Raw genomic sequence first — 19,024 nt, 5'->3', positions numbered from 1 at the left:
GGTTCTGCTCTCTACTATTACCTACTGAATAAATTACCTGTATAAAAGTCATTCATTATCTTAGCTCTGATTTCAGGAAGAACTAAGCTAAGGCATATCTTTAAAAATGAAAATATCAAAGTTTGGGCAAGGTCTTTGTTTAGGTATGGGATCAGCATTAAGAGGTTATGATTTAATATTAGCTCTTTTTTGTGTGTGTGCTTTAGGCTCAAGAAGGCACAATATGAAAGGGATGGATTGTATTGGTAGTGGAATGAACAAATGGAAATTTATTGTATTGGTCAGTTTTGTTGGCACAGTAAGGCTGCATGACAAACTACCTCAAGACTCGGTTGCTTACAAGTACTTATTCTCTTTTTCCTAAGTTGCCATGGTGACAAGTTCAACTTATTTAGGCAGCCCTCATCTGGACAGCTCTGTTTCATGCTATGAGTTGGCTGGATTGGGTTCCAGAAGTAGATCTGTTTCATATAATTTGTTCTGAAAACAGGCTGTAAGGGCAATAGTTCTCTGGGGCATACTCTTCTCCTAGCACTACATCACTGTGAAGCAAGAGCCAAGCCAAACTGTACAAGCACATTGAAGGTCTTTGTTTGCCTCACATCCATTGGCCAAAACAAATCACAGGGTCAAGCTCAACATATATGGCCCAAGAAACTACACTCGGTCCGCAGGGGCTGAGGGAGTGGAGTAAATGATATCATCATAAATGGTCAAACTAAAATAAATTTTCAAGAATTCCAGAAGAACTGTTCTATCTGGCTTTTGTCCTTGAAATCCAGCCATCTTCAAAGTCTACCCACTAGGAGAGCTGAAGATAGCTCTCTATTTTTTTTTAAATGCCCATTTGGTAACTTTTAGATTAACCATGTGCAGGCTGCAAATATAAATCCAAATACATACTAGGATAAACATTAATTCTTACATTTAATGTAAGAATTTCAAATCCATAAGGAAGAAAAGTAATGTCTCCCTAACTACCTCCTAATTATCACAAGGCCCTCCTAGTGGAGATAATAATAATATCATCATTTATGACTCAGGAGAAAGGAAAGGAGTCTGGGGAAAAACCAACCCCTCTACAAGGAAGAGTCAGATTCTGAAGTGGCGGGGTGGACATTCCAGCAATGGAGGTTTGAAGCAGGAGAGGAATGTGGGCCTGAGGATGGGGGATCAAAGTTGGAAGCTGGAAATTTCTAATGAAGTGGCCTCTGGGGAGAGTTGAAGGTCAAGCTACTGTATCTGGCCTATGAAGAAGTCATTTTTGATGAACTGTTGCAAGTCCTTTCTCTCACACATAGTCCTTTAGCTTTTGTTTTTCTTTTTTCCCTCAACACTTCAGTGAGGGCTTAGTCATACAACTTTGGATGTTGTGGAAAAAAGTAAAAGATTGAGCTATAGAGGAAAATGAAACATACTTACTGAAGTAAATTTTTAAATTATCTTTGAGAAAGCCCATTTTTCTCAAAAGGAATTAGCATCTTAATATAAACCTTCAACTTATCTTTTTTTACAGTTCATTTGGGAAACATGGTAAGAGAAGGAGATCTTGTTTTTGTTGGAAACATGAGCTTTTTTCCTTTTTGACTTAGTGAGAAACCATTTATTCTTCTGAAGTATAAGCATATTTTACATATTCTAGTTAATACATCAAGTGTATAATGTGGGAATTCCCTTAAAAATGCTAAGACCACACATGTTAAACTCAGCTATGCATTGTAGTAAGCTATTAGACAAATGTCACTTTTAATATCACAACACATACATATACTTTTTTTTTTTCACCGACAGAGGAACATGCCTTTCAAAAATATTTTATTGGATGAAACTTTCTTATTCTCAGGAAATTTTTGGTTCTTTAATATAATTTATTATGCTTTTTAAAATTCTGATAAAAGCATTGGTACATTATAAATACCTGTAAAGAAAATAGAGTTTAAAATTCCGAGGGAAATATTATATAAGTTTCCTCTTTTACATTTTCACAAAAATCCACACAGGCACTAAGAAAGACTGACAAAAATATTTTATGCCTGAACAATATACTCCAGGTTGGAAACATTCAAACATGACTTTATTTAAATATTAAAGCTTTTCTAGAGTGAACCTTTGGCTACAATCCAATGAATTGGTTGGGGTTTTACCCAGGAAAAGATACTGTTAGAAGCATAAAAAAAGAACGCTTCTTACAGTGAACATGAAAGTAGGAAAGGGGAAAAGATGAGTTTTTGTTCATTACTATTTCTTGGCCTCTTTGGGCCTTAGCTTTGTTATTTAATTGAAAACTTACCTAATAATTCTCTGGTCCTTTTTGGCTTTAATACTTTTTGATGTGCTACAATTTTCAAAATTCCGTCCAACACTCTGTATCAAACAACATGTGAAACTTTCAAGGGTAGAGTGATACTACAGCTCTTTTAGAGAACATTCTTGAAGCATCATGGGGATTGGTCTGCAAATACTTTCATTGTGCACAAATACAAATGGTAGGCTAGGAGGTGAAACTTGGTGAAACTTACCCACCTTACTTCAAACCTTAGCAAGTGAAAGACTCCAGTGTTCCTTCCTGGTCTAGTTCAGTGGAGTTATCCTCTTGGTCTAGTTCATGTGTGGCATTATGAAGTTCTAACTTGATGGAAGAATTACAAACAGCAAATGAAATGGGGAAATGCCAGCATTATAGGTGGGTGACTGGAGCCTTTGTGAGCACATAGAAAATGGGAAGCTGGGGGTTGGCAGTTAACAAATTTAATATAAATGAGCATCCAGGGGAGATGAGATTAAATGAATATATCAAGATTTCAGAGGTACTTTCAAGGGTCTAAAATATTATTTTTCCCCACCCATAAGTTAACCAGATCATTGCAAGTCCTCATAGTTATTGATCATATCCTACCTGGAAGAAGTAGAGGATTTTTTTTTTCTCAATGCAGTTACACTTTGTATGTGTTTGTTTAGTGCAGCAGTGGGAAAAATAAATGCTTGTTGGGTGCTGATTAGTAAGGTAGCCTCTGTAAGCAACATGGAACAGGGTACCTCAGGGGCCTGGGACTCAAATCTAGCTGGGCAGCTACTATTCAAATCCGGCCAACTATTGCCATGAGGGAAAAATGGTCTGAGAATCAAGTTTTATGTGAAATTTCATATTTTCAGTTATTACTCACATTTTTAAATCATTTGACATGCCAAACAAAGTCTACCTGAGGGACATATGAGGCCTGTGAACTGCCAGTCTGTGTCCTCTTGAACTGACTATTGGAAGCAATTTCGTAAATATTTGAATACTATCAGCTCTGAGATTGGAGAAAAACCTTTAATGGCAAGGAATGAACACTCAGTTTTAAAGATCCAGAAAAACCTGTTTGAATGAATTCAATTTTAAAAACAAAACCTCCCCTTGGCTCTTCCCATTATAATTATTTTCCTGTTTATATTGGTTCTCTGTGTCATGAGTGGTTTCCTGTTAGTATTGTTAAAAAAAAAATATGACTAGGAATTTGCCAAGTCCCAAGTCTAAGTTTTATTCTAAGAAAGTAATATGAATTAGTTCTCAGAATTCAGTTTGTGACTGAGAAAGGACATAGGTAATGAGAACTTTCATTAGGGGAAACAGAGGAAGACCAGAACATACACAAGTCCTGGGCACCTTTAGAGCCATGGAGGCCTCTGCATGGCACACCAAGCAAAGAAAAATGTTCTAAAACTACTCAAACCAGGTAACACAGATTTCAAGGACTGTTTCTGGATCTAAATTACTCAGCTTCTCCCCTAAAGGACCAAATGGCCACTCCCTGAATGAGTAGAATGGTGGGGTAGGATAGCCAAGTGTATGGGTCTAATTGTGAACTCTTTTTTCTCTTCTCTTCTCTTCTCTTCTCTTCTCTTCTCTTCTCTTCTCTTCTCTTCTCTTCTCTTCTCTTCTCTTCTCTCTTTTTTTCTTCTCTTTTCTAACTCTTTCATTAGAAACTTTCCAAACCCTTTTGGGCATCACAGTTCAGAGAACCATGGCAAACACAGGGTTAAAATTAGAGGAGCGGTTCCATTTGCAGATTACTTCTTGGAATGAATCTCTTGTCCAGGTGATGCCTTTTTTTTGAGAAATGAAATGGGAGGGCTCAAGGAGGCATTCTAATATGGTGTGAGGACCACAAGCGAAATGAACTACAGCTCCAGAAAGAACTAAACATGTCACTTGTGCAAGCAAGGAAGATGTGATTTGAAAGGGTCATGATCAATTCAGGAAGTTGGGTTCTCTACTTGAGCTCATCCCTTTCATATGTCTAGTTTGGGGAGGAAAAGCAAAAGTACCACAAAGGATATTAGAAGCATAAGAACCAATGGCAAAAACAACCACTTCAGACACAGGCAAAATCTAAGGGGAAGGAGGAAGCATGAATATTTCCAACTCAGGACCACACACTTATTTCAATTTTCTTCCCTCAGAATGTCCACCAGAGCTTGCAGCAGCCGGTCGTCTCTGTGCTTATAAGGTTTCGTGTTATAGAAAACATCAACATAGTCGCTATATAGATTGTCCTCAGAGTCTTTAAGCTGGGAAGGCTTGTTCAGCTTTTCCAGGGCTTCATAGAAATTTTCATAAGGGATGTTGAGCTTTGCACTGGGAGACTTCTTTGGTGATTGCTTTGGGGGTGAGTTTTTGCTGAAAGCACTTTGTAGGAGTCTAAGCATAGCCTCAGATGGGGCTGCCTCCACCAGCTCATCCCTTCTGCCTCCTGAACTGCTGCCACTGGGGCTTTTTGACTCGAGGGGGTTCTTTTTCAGGTTATCTTGCGTGGGCTGCTCCTAAAACACAAAATGCCACCGACAAAAGGAAGGAGATTCGTATTTAGAGCCAAGCAAGTCAGCTGCAGCACATGCCTACTGCTTACTCCTAAGGAGATGGTTTGAGAAGCAGAGAGAGCATGGGGCTTAGAAAACATACTAATTTGGGTTTCAGTCTTCATTTTTGTACTAACTGATGTACGCCTGACACCTGTTTAATCTCCCTGAACTTCACCTGTAAAATGGCAACAAGAAATCTATATTTCTGGTGGTTCTGAAGACTGAATGAGATGATGGACATAAGTGCTCATACCTATTGCTCTCCTTCACTTGTCAGCCTACTACAGTAGAGTTCATTTTAGGGACTTTAATACACTTAAATTCATTAATTTTAATTTATAAATTCTGGAAAAAAGAAAAAAATTAAAATAATATGGTTTTGTCCTATGGAAATTAAATAATTTCCAACTCCTACTCCCTTTCTCCCCGCCCATGTTTTGGGAAGAAGCTGATGTTAAAATATTTAATAACTCCTATAGAAGGCAGAAACAATGCTTCATGTGGAAAAGGTTTTCTGGAAGCCCCTTGTTCTGTCAGGAGCTACTCTTTCAGCCACTGAGGTTTTGAAAGAGGTCTTGGGAGAGATGGATGAACTGGGTAGAGCAGAACCAGAGATATCAGAGAGGCAGCTCTTTGTCAACCATTGTGGAAGTATCTCAACATTTTCACAACTACCAGGGCTTATTAATACCCCTTAAGGAATCTTGGAGGAAGAAATACCCAAAGTCAACTTGCCTCTAGGATTGTGAAGAGAAGGCCCTTGAGGTGGGGACCTGGGGGGAAGCTACTTTGCAGAATATAAATGGAGTCAGAATCTGAGCTGACGACTTCACACAGCTAGTTTATAAATTTCTTTTTTTTTTAAAAAATAAATTTCTTAAACAAATATTATGTCTTTGTATCTTCTAAAATATCTATCACTGAGCCAGACTTCAGGAAAGCTCATTCTGGGAATTCTGATAACCTATTACATCTGAGGCACTGTCCTAATGCTGGGGGATTAAGAGATAAAGAAAATGGGGTGCCTGTCCTCCGTCCGATAAGGGAGAAGCCAGCAGCCTCAGTAGGCTGAGACACAGGAATGGGAATGACTGACTAGTATCCTATGAAATTTTCTCAGAGGAATCGTGATTCAGTAGCTTCCCTTGGAGCTGCCAAAAAAAACGTCAGTTAAGGAATTAGTAAAGAGAAGCCTAGAGGACTTGGTCATTTGAGCTTTGGTTTTCTTTCTGGAAAGCAAACATACTAATGTCTGTCCTCTCTAGGTTACAAGAATTACTGATTAAATGAGACAAGGAAGAAAAACACTTAAAAACTCAGTGCATTACAGACGTTAGGCATGTGTGATCATGCATAAAGAGAGCTGTCTTTACAATTTGTTATGTCATAAATGGTGAAAAGTCATGTTAGAGAATTTCATAATTTTGAATTCATTAATTTTAACTTCTAAATTCTGGACAAAAGAATAAACTTAAAAAATAATAGTGTTTTATTTTACAGAAAACAGTTTAGCACTCCCCTTCCCTGTCCTCCCCAACCATGTTTGACTCCGTCCCTGCCTGAAAGTTAGATACAGTTCCCCTCACTACATTGTCTACTAAGGTTCAAAGAAAGGTGCGTCAAAAACAGAGCCACACAGACCTCCCCCAGATCCACCATCTTCTCCACTCCTCTTCTGTCATTCTGAACGGTGTTGTAGGATGTGTATACACGAGGCTGTTTCATATGTTCTGGCTGAGAAGAAGTCCCATGCAAAATCAGCTTCCAGTTAACAATTCTTCCTTCATTTTGCATTCTTCCAGACTGATGAATAAGCATACATATAATTTTAGGGTGTGTTTTGAGAAACATCGAGCTCCTTAGAAATATCTATAAAATCTAACTTAAAAATCCAGTGCATTCCATGAGTAGAGCACCATGTACAAAGAAGCAAATCACTGGAGTCACTGTGGCCATGAAAATGGACATTTTATAGGTTCAAGGATTTAAAGACTGAATATTTGCTTCATTTGATTAAAAAAGGAAAACTCTTTATAAGAATGTTCTTTTCTGGGCAGACTGCGTGGCTCAGCAGTTGAGCATCTGCCTTCAGCCCAGGGCATGATCCTGGAGTCCTGGGATCGAGTCCCACATTGGGCTCCCTGCATGGAGCCTGCTTCGCCCTCTGCCTGTGTCTCTGCCTCTCTCTCTCTCTCTCTCTCTGTCTCTCATGAATAAATAAAATCTTTAAAAAAAAAAAAAAAGAATGTTCTTTTCTATTCTGTTCTTGGAAAGTTGACTGCACTTTCTACAAACAGAATTATACTTAATAATTATCAAGTAATAGAAACATTCCGGTAGGGGAGGGGAAAAGCCTCTGTTGAGTATTATGAATAGCCTTCAGTATTAATCAGCCCTTAAAACCTATGTATTTATGGAAAGAGCAATAATTTTTAAAGGCTCAACAATTAAGCTAAAAATAATATGCTGAAATTAAAATCTCTAAAAAATATATAAAGTGTAGAGTCAGATTTTATGAACCTGATATAAAATAGTCTCATCTTGATAAACAGATTTTCTTAAGTTTCTTTAAAAATTGAGTTAGGGTGACTGGGTGGCACAGTTAGTTAAGCATTTGACTCTTGGTTTGGGCTTAGGTCATGATCTCAGGGTGGTGAGATTGAGCTCTGTGATGGGCTCCACACTCTGTGAGTAGTGTGCTTGAGACTCTTTCCTCTCCCTCTGCCCCTCCTCTTCCTGCTTGTTCTTTCTCTCTCTCTCTCAAATGAATAAATAAACCTTTAAAAATCCGAGTTAAAGATCAGAGGCCAAGTTCAAGAATAGAACCACTTCCTAAGAATATTTTCTTGCTTTCCCTATGGAAGTTGGAATTTTAGATTCTGGTTCTAAATCACAATTTTAGTAGTCTTTTTTTATATTTATATAAGATTTTATTTATTTATTCATGAGAGACACACAGAGAGAGAGAGAGAGAGAGAGAGAGAGAGAGAGGCAGAGACACAGGCAAAAGGAGAAGCAGGCTCCATGCAGGGAGCCTGACATGGGACTCGATCCCGGGACTCCAGGATCACTCTCTGGGCTGAAGGCAGGCACTAAACTGCTGAGCCACCCAGGGATCCCCAATTTTAGTAGTCTTTAGGAGAAAGCTATTCTCAAAGAAAAAAGGGAACAATGACTATACAGTTTGTATTAACTCAATAGAAATCTTCAGGAATTTAAATTCTTTTAGAATAGTTATCTAGACTTTGGTCTAGATAACAATCTGGTGCTGATATTTGTAACATTTCTATCTTGGGAAAGCTCAAACCTAGAGCCCTATTCATTTATGTGCTCAGCCTGGAGAAAATGCTGGAGAAAGATGAAAAAGTAGATAATTCAGATGCTTTGGGCTTTTTGTTCAGACACTCCCTACTCTATTTTTATGACTGTGAGTTACAATTTTAGAAAGATATCAAAAAGAGTGTTAGTAAACAGTGAAAGAAATGAAAAATGCTTTTCAGTTTGTTGCATAACTGAAACAAAACAAAAAAGTCATGTTAAAGGAGATAGCTTGTCTAATAAGTAAATAGCCACTGCAGTAAACATTGGTAAGAGTTTGTGTGACCTCATCAGAAGGTCATAGCAAAGCTGTTGTAGTATTTATCTTTGTGGCTACAGGGGATTCTGGTGGCTAAGCAGGTCATGTGGCTGTCTGCATTCTGACATTAGAACACTTGGACTTGCCACACTATAATATTATTAACCAGTGTGTCCTCTTTTCTTGGTTTACTAGTACCATTTCCTGGTTTTCTTATAGTATGGCTTATTTATTTATTCAGTCAGTCAATTCAATTAATTTATAAAGCCAAGTGGGCAGAGATTGAAACACTGCATTTTTTCCTTACTTTTACTAGGGAATTACCAGAGTTCCTTAGGTCCTTTATTAATGGTGATACCATATGATACCATACCATACCATACCATACCATATACCTTAAAAGTGCTTCAAAATGCTTAAAAGTGAGCCTGTGTTACTATATCTTTTCTTTTCTTTTTTTTGTTTTTTGTTTTTTGTTCCTATATCTTTTCATTTATACTTACCACGTCTGTAATTCGCAAGGTCCAGGTGCCTATGGGATTCTCTCCCCAGGTGTGAACGGACATAAAATCCCAGTTTTTGAAGCCATTAGGAGATGTATCCCTCTCTCTTTCAGCCAACAGTACAGTGCTGGTCCCTATTTTCATGCGAAACATACCAGTTAATGAATGTCCTAACAACTCTGAGAATATGATATACTCTAGCATCTACTAACTGAAAATGAAAAATGAGAGAGATTAGCCTTTCTAATTTACGATTTTTATATAAGACCAGGATAGAGACATTCATTAAAAAAATGTTGTTACCCATAGCAATTAGCATATTGCCTGGCATATAATTTCTCACTAAATATTTTGGCAAAATATTAGATGAATATATTAAGGTTTATCTGAATAAGGAGAACTCCTAGAACCACATTTACAAACTATAGAGTCAAAGACCTAAAATACATTTTAGTGCAACTATCATTTGAAATTTAAGTGGAAGTCTTTACAATTTAACTGGTGCCTGAGCCTATAATTTAGTGTAGACATAAAAAAAATAAGGCTATATCAATTTAATAATCTTTTGTCATATAGAGACTAGTAGTAGTTGTTAACTCTAAAGTTTCAAATTCAAGCTCTCTATAGATCTAAGTGAAAGGGTCTAGTGAACACTAGGGCCACCAATGAGAAAACATTCCCCCCTTATTTCAGGCCAACTCCAAGATATCTAGAAAGCATAACTCCAAAATTAACAGAGTTCAGTCCAAACCTCTAGGAAGTTTATATCCTGGAAGATGATAGAGAGAGCTCATCTTTCCTCATGATCACCTATAAAAATTGAATTTAGTCAGGTGAATCCTACTAAAACATGAAGGAGTATTAGGAATCATTTCCTGGTTGGATTATAGTTTATGGTTCACAAGCCCTTCCCCATGCATGATCTCATCTGAGTTAGTGCTTTCTCAGGAAAGGCCAATTGACTGTCTATCATACCATATGGACTTTACAATATCATCATGGAATATTTGTTAAGTTTTCCCAATCCTCTTTCATGGATCAGAATTCTAATTTTTCATTGATTCCTTGGATGTGTCTGATATATCTGTCAGTGTTATTATCAGAGTAACTTTCACTAATGCGTTACTTAAGAAATCAATGATAGATCAGTGATCTGGGAAAATGAATACAGGTTGAAACTGTGTATCTCCAGAAAGGTTTCTTAATTGATATTATTTAAATAGACTTCATTCTCTGCTTATCTAAGAACCAATGGGAATGAGTGGGCCAAGAAAAAATAAGCCTATCTTTTGTCCTGAAAAACATCTACTGGGAAACTCAGTCATAATTTTTTAAAAAAAATCATTGATTTAAAGTCAGTCAATATACTCTTAAAAATTTAAACAAATGATTTAGAATAAACTTTTGAAGTTTGTGAAAAGCTTACCAGCAGCAGAAGTGAGTGTAACATGAAGGTCTCCTCTTCGAGAGTATTCAATTGTTGCTTCAAATTGCACATGTTCCAGGGACTTGATGGCATTTTCTTGTTCTTCACAAGCTCTTGTTGGAATTTCAATGATAACTTCTCCATTACCTTTCAGAGCTCTAAATACATTTTTAAAAATCACTGGATAAAGTATGTCTTTTCTTCTTTGCATTTTATGCAAATATACACACATTAGTCTTGACTAGCTCCCTCTTAATGAGTAGAACCCAATTCAGAAGCTATAAATAAATCTTAAAGTGTAAAAAATGGTAAGACTTTCACAGAAATACAAATAAAAAGTTCTACAATTTTTATTGATCACAAAAATACTACAAATAGCCGAAGCAACCCTGAGAAAGAGGAACAAAGCTGGAGGTATTATGCTTATTCATTTCAAAATATTTTTCAAAACTACAGTAATCAAAACCGTATGGTACTGGCATAAAGAGACATATAGACCAATGCAACAGAATAGAGAACTCAGAATTAAACTCATGCATATATGATCAACTGATTTTCAACAAGGATGCTAACAGTACTCAATAGGGGAAGAGGAGTCTCTTTAGCAAAGAGTGCTGGGAAAACTGGATATCCACATTCAAAATAATGAAACTGAACCCATATCTAATGCCATATGCGAAAATCAACTCAAAATGGAGTAAAGACTTAAATATAAGACCTGAAATTGTAAGTCTACAAGAATACATAGAGAAGAAGCTTCATGACATTGGTCTTGGCATAGAGAAGAAGCTTCATGACATTGGTCTTGGCATAGAGAAGAAGCTTCATGACATTGGTCTTGGCACTGGCTAAGACACCAAAAGCATAGGTAACCAAAACAAGTGGGAATACATCAAGCTAAAAATCCTCAGTATAGCAAACGAAACCATCAATCAAATGAAAAGACAACCTACAAAACAGGAGAAAATATTGCAAACCATGTATCTGATAAAGGGTTAATCTATAAAATATGTAAGGAACTTCTACAACTCCGTAACAACAACAACAAAAAAAATTAAGAACAACTAAAAAATGAGCCAAATACTTAAATAGACATTTCTCTAAAAAAGACATACCCATGGCCAACAGGTATATGAAAAAATGTTCAACTTCACTAATCATCAGGAAAATGCAAATCCAAACACCTGTCAGGATGGCTGTTTTCAAAGAAGCAAAAGACAAGTGTTGGAAGACGTGGAGAAACTTGAACCCTTGCACAATTGGTGGGAATGCAAAGTGGTGCAGCCACTATGGAAAACAGTATAGAGGTTTCTCAAAAAATTAATAAGAGAACTACCATATGATCTAGCAATCCCACCTTCAGATATTTATCCAAAATAATTGAAAACAGGATCTTGAAGAGATCTCATGTTCATTGCAACACTATTCACAATAGCCAAGATGGGGAAGCAACCTAAATGTCTATCAACAGATGAAAGGATAAAAGAAAATGTGGTATATACACATGATGGAATATTAGCTTCTTTTTCTTTTCTTTTTTTTTAAAGAATCTTCTGAAATATGCAACAATATGGATAAACCTTGAAGACATGCTAAGTGAAATAAATAAATCACATAGAGAAATACTGCATAATTCCACTTACAAAAGATTTCTAAAATAGTCAAATTCATAGATGCAAAAAGAAGAATTATGTGGGGCTAGAGGAAAGGGCAAATGGAGAGTTACTAATCAATGGGCATAAAATTTCAGTTAAGCAAGATGAATAAATTCTGAAAATCAGCTATACAACAACTATACTTAGAATCAACAATAATGTATTGTACACTTAAATATTAAAGAGGATAGATCTCATGTTAAGTATTTTTACCACAATAAAATAAAATAGAAAAGAAAATGGTAAGGAACCCAGATATAAGAATATAATGCTTATTGCTATGGAATTGAATTCAAGCAGGTTGGCCTTGGACCCATTAAAAAGTGGTCCATTACTCCAATCAAATCCCTTAAGAAATGATATTATCTCCATAATGAATATTTCCCAGGGCTCCCACCCTTAGATATTTTGTGAGAGGGTCTTTAGTAAAATCATGGTTGCCTTGATAGAATGACAAAACAGTTATACCAGATTCTGCTTCTGTGGCCCGATCTGGTAGGCTGAATGTGGTCTATGTAAAAGCAATATGCAGAGGGTACTTCATAGAAGAGAAATCATGAATCACATAGTACTGTAGCATGAAGTGAGGCCTTTCTATTTTTTTTTTAAAGATTTTATTTATTTATTCATGAGAGTCACAGAGAGAGGCAGAGACACAGGCAGAGGGAGAAGCAGGTTCCATGCAGGGAGCCCGACGTGGGACTCGATCCCGGGTCTCCAGGATCACACCCTGGACTGAAGGAGGTGCTAAACTGCTGAACCACCTGGGCTGCCCCAGTGAGGCCCTTCTAGAAATAGATTTTGGATAATACTGGTTGGCAAGTACTACATTTAATCAATTCTAAGATGCATTTTAAAAAATAACATCTTTGAATTTGGGATTAATCTTAAAACTGATGGTAATAGTGTAATTGGCAGTGATTTTCTTACTAACATATAAAACAATGATACATCTTAAAGTGAATACAGGTAGGCTAGGAAATGGAAAAATGGAAATATGCTAACATGATTTGCAGATTTTTGATCTCTCAGTGATTCCCATGGACTCACAGGGAACGATGGTAAATGCTATTCCATCTACTTCAGAAGGGTAATTGAGAAAAAAATAAGGCAGAGTGACACATGTTATGATCAAATACTGCCATGGGCACACACACCTTTAAAGTTCCTGAAGACACTTACCTGGGCTCAAAGTTATTGTCCTTAACAACACACTCTTTCTTCTCAGGAACACTGGTCCAGGTCCTGGGATCAGCTAAATCCACCAGAGCTTTGGCATTTAGCAACCCAAATCCAAATCGACTATTCACCATCAAGCCGGCTCCATTCTTTTTCCATCCAGGGTTATTGGCCAACGGATCATACTCAGAGGTCCAGACAACCAAGTGCTGCATGTCTCGCCATGTGAGATTTGGACTGGAGGGGAAGTGGCCCAAAATGTTTTTTCAGAGACAAAATGATGTTTCCTTGTAAAAGTAAGTGATAAAAACAAGCATCTTCTATTTATAGATTATGCAGTGCCTTTTGTAAGTAGACTTATGTAATTCTAGCATGTATTTCTTTCAGAATGTCTTTTTTATTCAGAATTTAAAATACAGTACTGAAAACTTCTCCCATGTAAGCTCCTACTCTGAGTAAAATTTGGTCTTCAGTATTGTAGAAATGTGAGAGTTGGTCCCTGATTTTTAATTATTTAAATTTAAGTGGAACAAAAAGTTTAAATGATAACACTTCCTTTGTGTCTTTAGTCTTCCAACTGTCTGTTAACAGCCTTGGCACTTTGAACATTATGTGCCCACAGATGAGGCTTTCAATTTTTCTTAGAGAGACTCAGATTTTAAAGACACAATCTGGTTGCCTATTCTTAAAGACCTTTGCCTCTTTTCCTTATAAATAAAAATTAAGAGTACACTTATCTTGATGAACACGAGCAATATATGAAACGATTGAATCACTACCTTTTACCCCGGAAGCTCATGTAACATTGTATGTTAACAACACTGGAATTCAAATTTGAAGCAAACAACTTATCAAGAAGCTCTTAGCTACTTGAGATCACTCTTGCAAGGTACAATGCTGAATACTTTGGGGACATGGAAGGAAATGGTTCTTGTCTTTAAGAGGCTTACAATCCAGCAAAGGAACTAAAGCTTTTTAGAACTACGGTGTATCTGTTGAATGCTACATTCAGGGAATAATGAATTACAGGAATTTAGAGGAAGGAGAACTCTGGAGATGGAAGATGTAGGAAGAAAGCTTTGCTGGAAGGAAATTTCTGTCTGAACTTTGAAGATTGGGTTGAATGTCAGGAAGTAGAGAGAGATGGAAAAAGGAGGGGGCAAGAGAACAAAACCTACAAGGGGGAAAGGATACGATGTAGCCAGAGAGTACAGTGAGGCATCTAGTTTGTGGGAGCAGGGAAAAGGTGAGAGAGTACTGAGCCAGATGGTGAGGACTTAGCACACCAGGGAAAGGAGCTTATACTTTATCCCTTGGCAAATGGGGAATCAAGGATTTTTGAGCAAAGAAATGGTACAATCAGAAGTCTTGGTAAGATTAATTTATCAGCAATGTAAGATATATCAGAGATACATGGGATTGTTGGGTCTATTAAAATGAAGATGCAGCCTTCCCAGATCACTCTATTTAAAATTTCAATTCTCCTTGCGAACTCCTGAGCTCCCTTATCCTGTTTTGCTTTTTTCTTTTATAGTCCTTATCACCTTCTAACATACTGTGCAACTCACTTGTTTTGTATATTATTAATGTCTGCCTCCCCTGCTAGAATTAGCTGTAAGATGGGCTGAGATTGTTATTTATCTAATTCTCTGATGTGTACCATTGAGAAGAATGCCAGGCACAGGGTATATGCTAAGTTAAACATTGGTTGGTTGAATAATTGAATGTGCCTAAGTATTAAATGGCCCCAATAATTTTAAAACTTAGTGCTATTAGTCATTAGATTCTTTCAAGATCACAAGTTTTCCCTTAGCTTTGAGACATGTATTGTTTCTATCAAGCCAATCAAGCATTTTTTTATTTTATTTATTTATTTATTTTTAAAACAACCTGACTTTATTTTTTTTTAATTTTTATTTATTTATGATAGTCACACACACACAGAGAGAGAGAGAGGCAGAAACACAGGCAGAGGGAGAAGCAGGCTCCATGCACTGGGAGCCCGACGTGGGATTTGATCCCGGGTCTCCAGGATCGCGCCCTGGGCCACAGGCAGGCGCCAAACCTCTGCGCCACCCAGGGATCCCAAGCATTTTTTTTAATAGATAAATACTCAAGTGTTTAGTCTTCGGGTTTTCCATCTTAGCACTAAGTTGTGTAACAACCATCAGGGGAATCTGGCTCAATTTGCTATCTTTCCCCAGAGCCCAGAATGTACTGGTTAAACAATCCCCTTGTGACAAGAAAGAGGCAGCATACATTCTTAAACATTGAGGAATCTGGTCCCTGGTTAAAATCCCACATGTGATTTTCAGATCTCTTTAGAGGCATGACAAAGTGTCTACCTGGCAGGCAAGTAGTTTCCCATAAGGGAAACTGCCCTCCCCACACCAACCTGGGTGCCGAGCACATACATTGTGATCTCTGGAAGGAGTTATCATTAAGGTCTCAGGTCCCCTACCTGGGCAAGCTCTTGCCATGTTTCTGTTCCCACCCCTTGTGCTTTCATTCCTAGGTCTCCTATCTGAGATGGTGGGCAGAGGTCTTCTTTAAGCCTCTGGCCTCTGCCCATGGCTTCCTTATAGGGGGAAAAGGAGGAAACCTTGAAGACAGTTTTACCCACTCTGATTCAGTACAGAGTACCTTCCTCTCAACCTACATTCTTGCCCCACCCCCACCCCAGAGTCAATAAAACTAGCAGGGCCTTAGGTTGAGTTTCCTTCAACAGTGATGTGATGCCCCATGTCTGTGCTACTTCACTCCCCTTCAACTGGTGCACTCTTCCATGGGGGAAAGTGGAATGGAGAAATCGCATTTTCTCTGATTTTTGACTCTTGCTTAAAACATTGTAGTAAACAATTAAATTGATTTTTAAATTTATTGCTTTAACTAGCTATTCTGATATCTGGCAGCTTAGTTCTCTCTTTCATCTCAGCTCCTGACAAACATAACAATTCACTCCGGTGAGTGACCGATGGAGTGCACAGAAAGACTATAAGTCAGTGATTCTTATGGGTCCCAGACAGCCTGCCTCATAATTTACATATTTACACTTGTAAATAGTGAAAATTCCTAAATTCCACCCTAAATCTATTGTATCAAAATGAGGGTGGGGCATGAATTTTATATTTATATTTCAACAAACTGTCTAGCCAATTCTCTGCCATAGCTAAAATAGTAGGAGTTGGGGATCCCTGGGTGTCTCAGCAGTTTAGCACCTGCCTTTGGTCCAGGGCACTATCCTGGAGTCCCAGAATCGAGTCCCAGGATCGAGTCCCACATCGGGCTCCTGACATGGAGCCTGCTTCTCCCTCTGCCTGTGTCTCTGCCTCTATCTCTCTCTCTCTCTCTCTGTCTAAAATAAATAAATAATAAATAAATAAATAAATAAAAATAATCTTTAAAAAAATAGTAGAAGTTGGAATAAGGCATACAAGCATATAACCAATTCAGATAATTAGAAGTTATTTCAGATCATCAAGTCAGAATAGGGAGTAATAAACAGAAAGCACAACAAACCCTATTCTACTACCAAAGACCTATGTGATCTTCAGCAAGTCACTTCATTTCCCTGGGCCTGGGGTAACTCCTCTGTAAGTTGAAAGGGTCGAGTATGATAATCTTCAGAATTCTTTACAATTCAGACCTTCTATCTGCCCAATATCATAAATACCTCATTTAGATTGTGTTTCTATATTGGCCAACCCACATTAGGGAATAATTAACTAGCTTAGCAGAAATGGCTATTTTCTCATTGCAGAAACTAATTCTGTTCTATAAAGCATTTTACTGAAATCCTTGCTTCCTTCTAGTTTTTTAAATCAAGTTTTAGGTAAAAGCCTCTTATCGATGTAGCCAATGGGAAATACACCAATTTCCCATTTGAACCATCACTGTAAGCAGGTGAATATATGGAAGCTGGAAAGAGGAAGTGGTATAACTCAGGGTTATAATAAACACTAAGCATAGATTTTCTATAGCAGAACATTTATATTTAGTTGTAGGTTTTATTATTTTTATTTTCTTTTACGTATTCTTTGCAAAATATTCAATGGAGCTTCATTGTCATGCAATTAGGAAAATTAAGCTTGTTTTCCTAACAGTTATTCTTCATTTGTGAGATTGCATTTCATAAATGGAAAGGAGCCGCTAACAATAGCGCATCTCATTCCTGACAGCCTTCCTTTGTTAATTAGTGCTCAACAGCATTCACAATAATTAAATTTTTAAAAACTGCATTAGGTAGCTAATCAAGGATATGTTTATAGAAAATAAGGGTTATGGAATTAAACGTTGAAATTAAGCATTGCTTCTAATTAGTGAAGGTAAAGTAATCTGGAGACAAAATTCTAAAGTGAAAAACTTTATAGGCTATCTGGTTCGGCCTCTAAATATATGTAAGTAAGCCTAGATATTAAAGACTTTGTAACCAGGAGACTTTCCAACATTTCACTTTCCAACTCTGAGTCAGGGATTTCTTTGATATGCTTTATCCAAAGGTTTTATGCAGCATTGAAGTCCTATTTCCCTTCCTCTAGCCTTTCATGAAAACAGAAGATGGGTTCATCTGTATGTTTAATACTTCCAGAGATGTAAAGGAATTCAATGTTTTACTTCAGATATTTTGTTCTCTTAGTACGTACTCTAATTCTTTTTCTCCTCCTCAGAAGACTGAGGTAATTGCTTGCTGTCTTTCTTAGGTATACTGACTGCTTGACAATAATGGTGCCAGAGGCATTAGTCCAAGGAATTCCTGTCTCTCATTATTTATATATATATATATATATATGTGTGTGTGTGTGTGTGTGTTTAATGCCTATTAAGTATCTATTGATACTATTGAGTATCTTTACAAACAACTGGATGAGGTTATAGGAAAACCTCTTTATGGCAGTTGTTTCTCAAAATTTAAAGGTACTGCCTGGGCTACTTATTAAAAACGGGGTTTTCTAGGCCAAATACCAGATACTTATGAATCTGAGTTGCTGACATTAGAATTTGGGAATCTGTCTACTAATTAAACTCCTAAGGTGATTATGCATAATCAGGGGAAGGGAAAGTATTCCTCTATGCATATTTGAGCCAGAAACCATTCTTTCTCTTTCCTTCTCCTCTTCCCATTCCCTGGTATTCCAGCTATGTCTTTTTATTATTATTATTATTATTATTATTATTATTATTATTATTTGTTTATTCATGAGAGACGGGGGGGGGGGGGGGAGGACAGAGATAAAGGCAGATGGAGAAGCAGACTCCATGCAGGAAGCCCGATGTAGGCTCAAGCCCTGAGCCAAAGGCAGATGCTCAACCGCTGAGCTACCCAGGAGTCCCCCAGCTGTGTCTTATTTAACGTAGCATAATAAGTAACCTGCTGTACAAGGAACCTTTTATGAAAAACTCAGGGGCACATGAGTTATGGTGTTCCTCTATCAGCATCAATCTTCTTAACGCCCCTGTCTTGGAGGGGATGATAGACTGCCACTGAACATCTCCTCTCCCTTGCAGGGCTGTGGGAGGCGGTATGGTATGGTATGGTATGGTATGGTATGGTATGGTATGGTATGGTATGGTATAGTATAGTAGCTGATAGCACAGCTTTGAGGTCAGACAGATCTGAATTTGCATCTCTTTGTGGGATCTTGGTTACATTTCTCAACCTCTCTAAGCCTCACTTTCTTTTGTAAAATGCAACTAGAAATTTCTTTGTCACAAGACTGCTGTAAGGGTTTGAATTAGTATTGTACACAAAGAGGTTAGCGCAATGTCAGTCATAGTAAGAACCTGACAAATACTGAATGTTATTATTCTTGATAAATTTAGCTCACAGTTATTCTTCAGTCTC

General features: G+C 37.4%; 1 protein-coding gene and 1 long non-coding RNA gene across 3 annotated transcripts in view; one reads left to right on the top strand and one right to left on the bottom strand.

The window, feature by feature from the left end:
* Positions 1 to 3,496: 3,496 nt before the first annotated feature.
* Positions 3,497 to 19,024, bottom strand: part of PCSK1 (proprotein convertase subtilisin/kexin type 1) — a 41,457-nt gene continuing 25,929 nt past the window's right edge. Inside the window, exons 10-14 of the mRNA XM_077864015.1 lie at positions 13,186 to 13,419; positions 10,349 to 10,506; positions 8,923 to 9,056; positions 6,484 to 6,645; positions 3,497 to 4,803 (exon numbers count right to left, since the gene is read on the bottom strand). Of these exons, the coding sequence (XP_077720141.1) occupies positions 4,426 to 4,803; positions 6,484 to 6,645; positions 8,923 to 9,056; positions 10,349 to 10,506; positions 13,186 to 13,419 (1,066 nt within the window). The 3' untranslated portion in view covers positions 3,497 to 4,425. The remainder of the gene's footprint in view (positions 4,804 to 6,483; positions 6,646 to 8,922; positions 9,057 to 10,348; positions 10,507 to 13,185; positions 13,420 to 19,024) is intronic.
* The window catches only part of LOC144292971 (uncharacterized), a 94,779-nt gene continuing 88,684 nt past the window's right edge, over positions 12,930 to 19,024 (top strand). For both annotated transcript variants that reach the window (XR_013360396.1, XR_013360397.1), the window contains exon 1: positions 12,930 to 13,478. This is a non-coding gene — a long non-coding RNA (uncharacterized LOC144292971). The remainder of the gene's footprint in view (positions 13,479 to 19,024) is intronic.

Source organism: Canis aureus, chromosome 2 (assembly GCF_053574225.1).
Source record: "Canis aureus isolate CA01 chromosome 2, VMU_Caureus_v.1.0, whole genome shotgun sequence".
Lineage (NCBI taxonomy): Eukaryota > Metazoa > Chordata > Mammalia > Carnivora > Canidae > Canis > Canis aureus.
The sequence above is the reverse complement of the archived record's forward strand: the minus strand, read 5'-3'. Positions and strand labels throughout refer to the sequence as shown.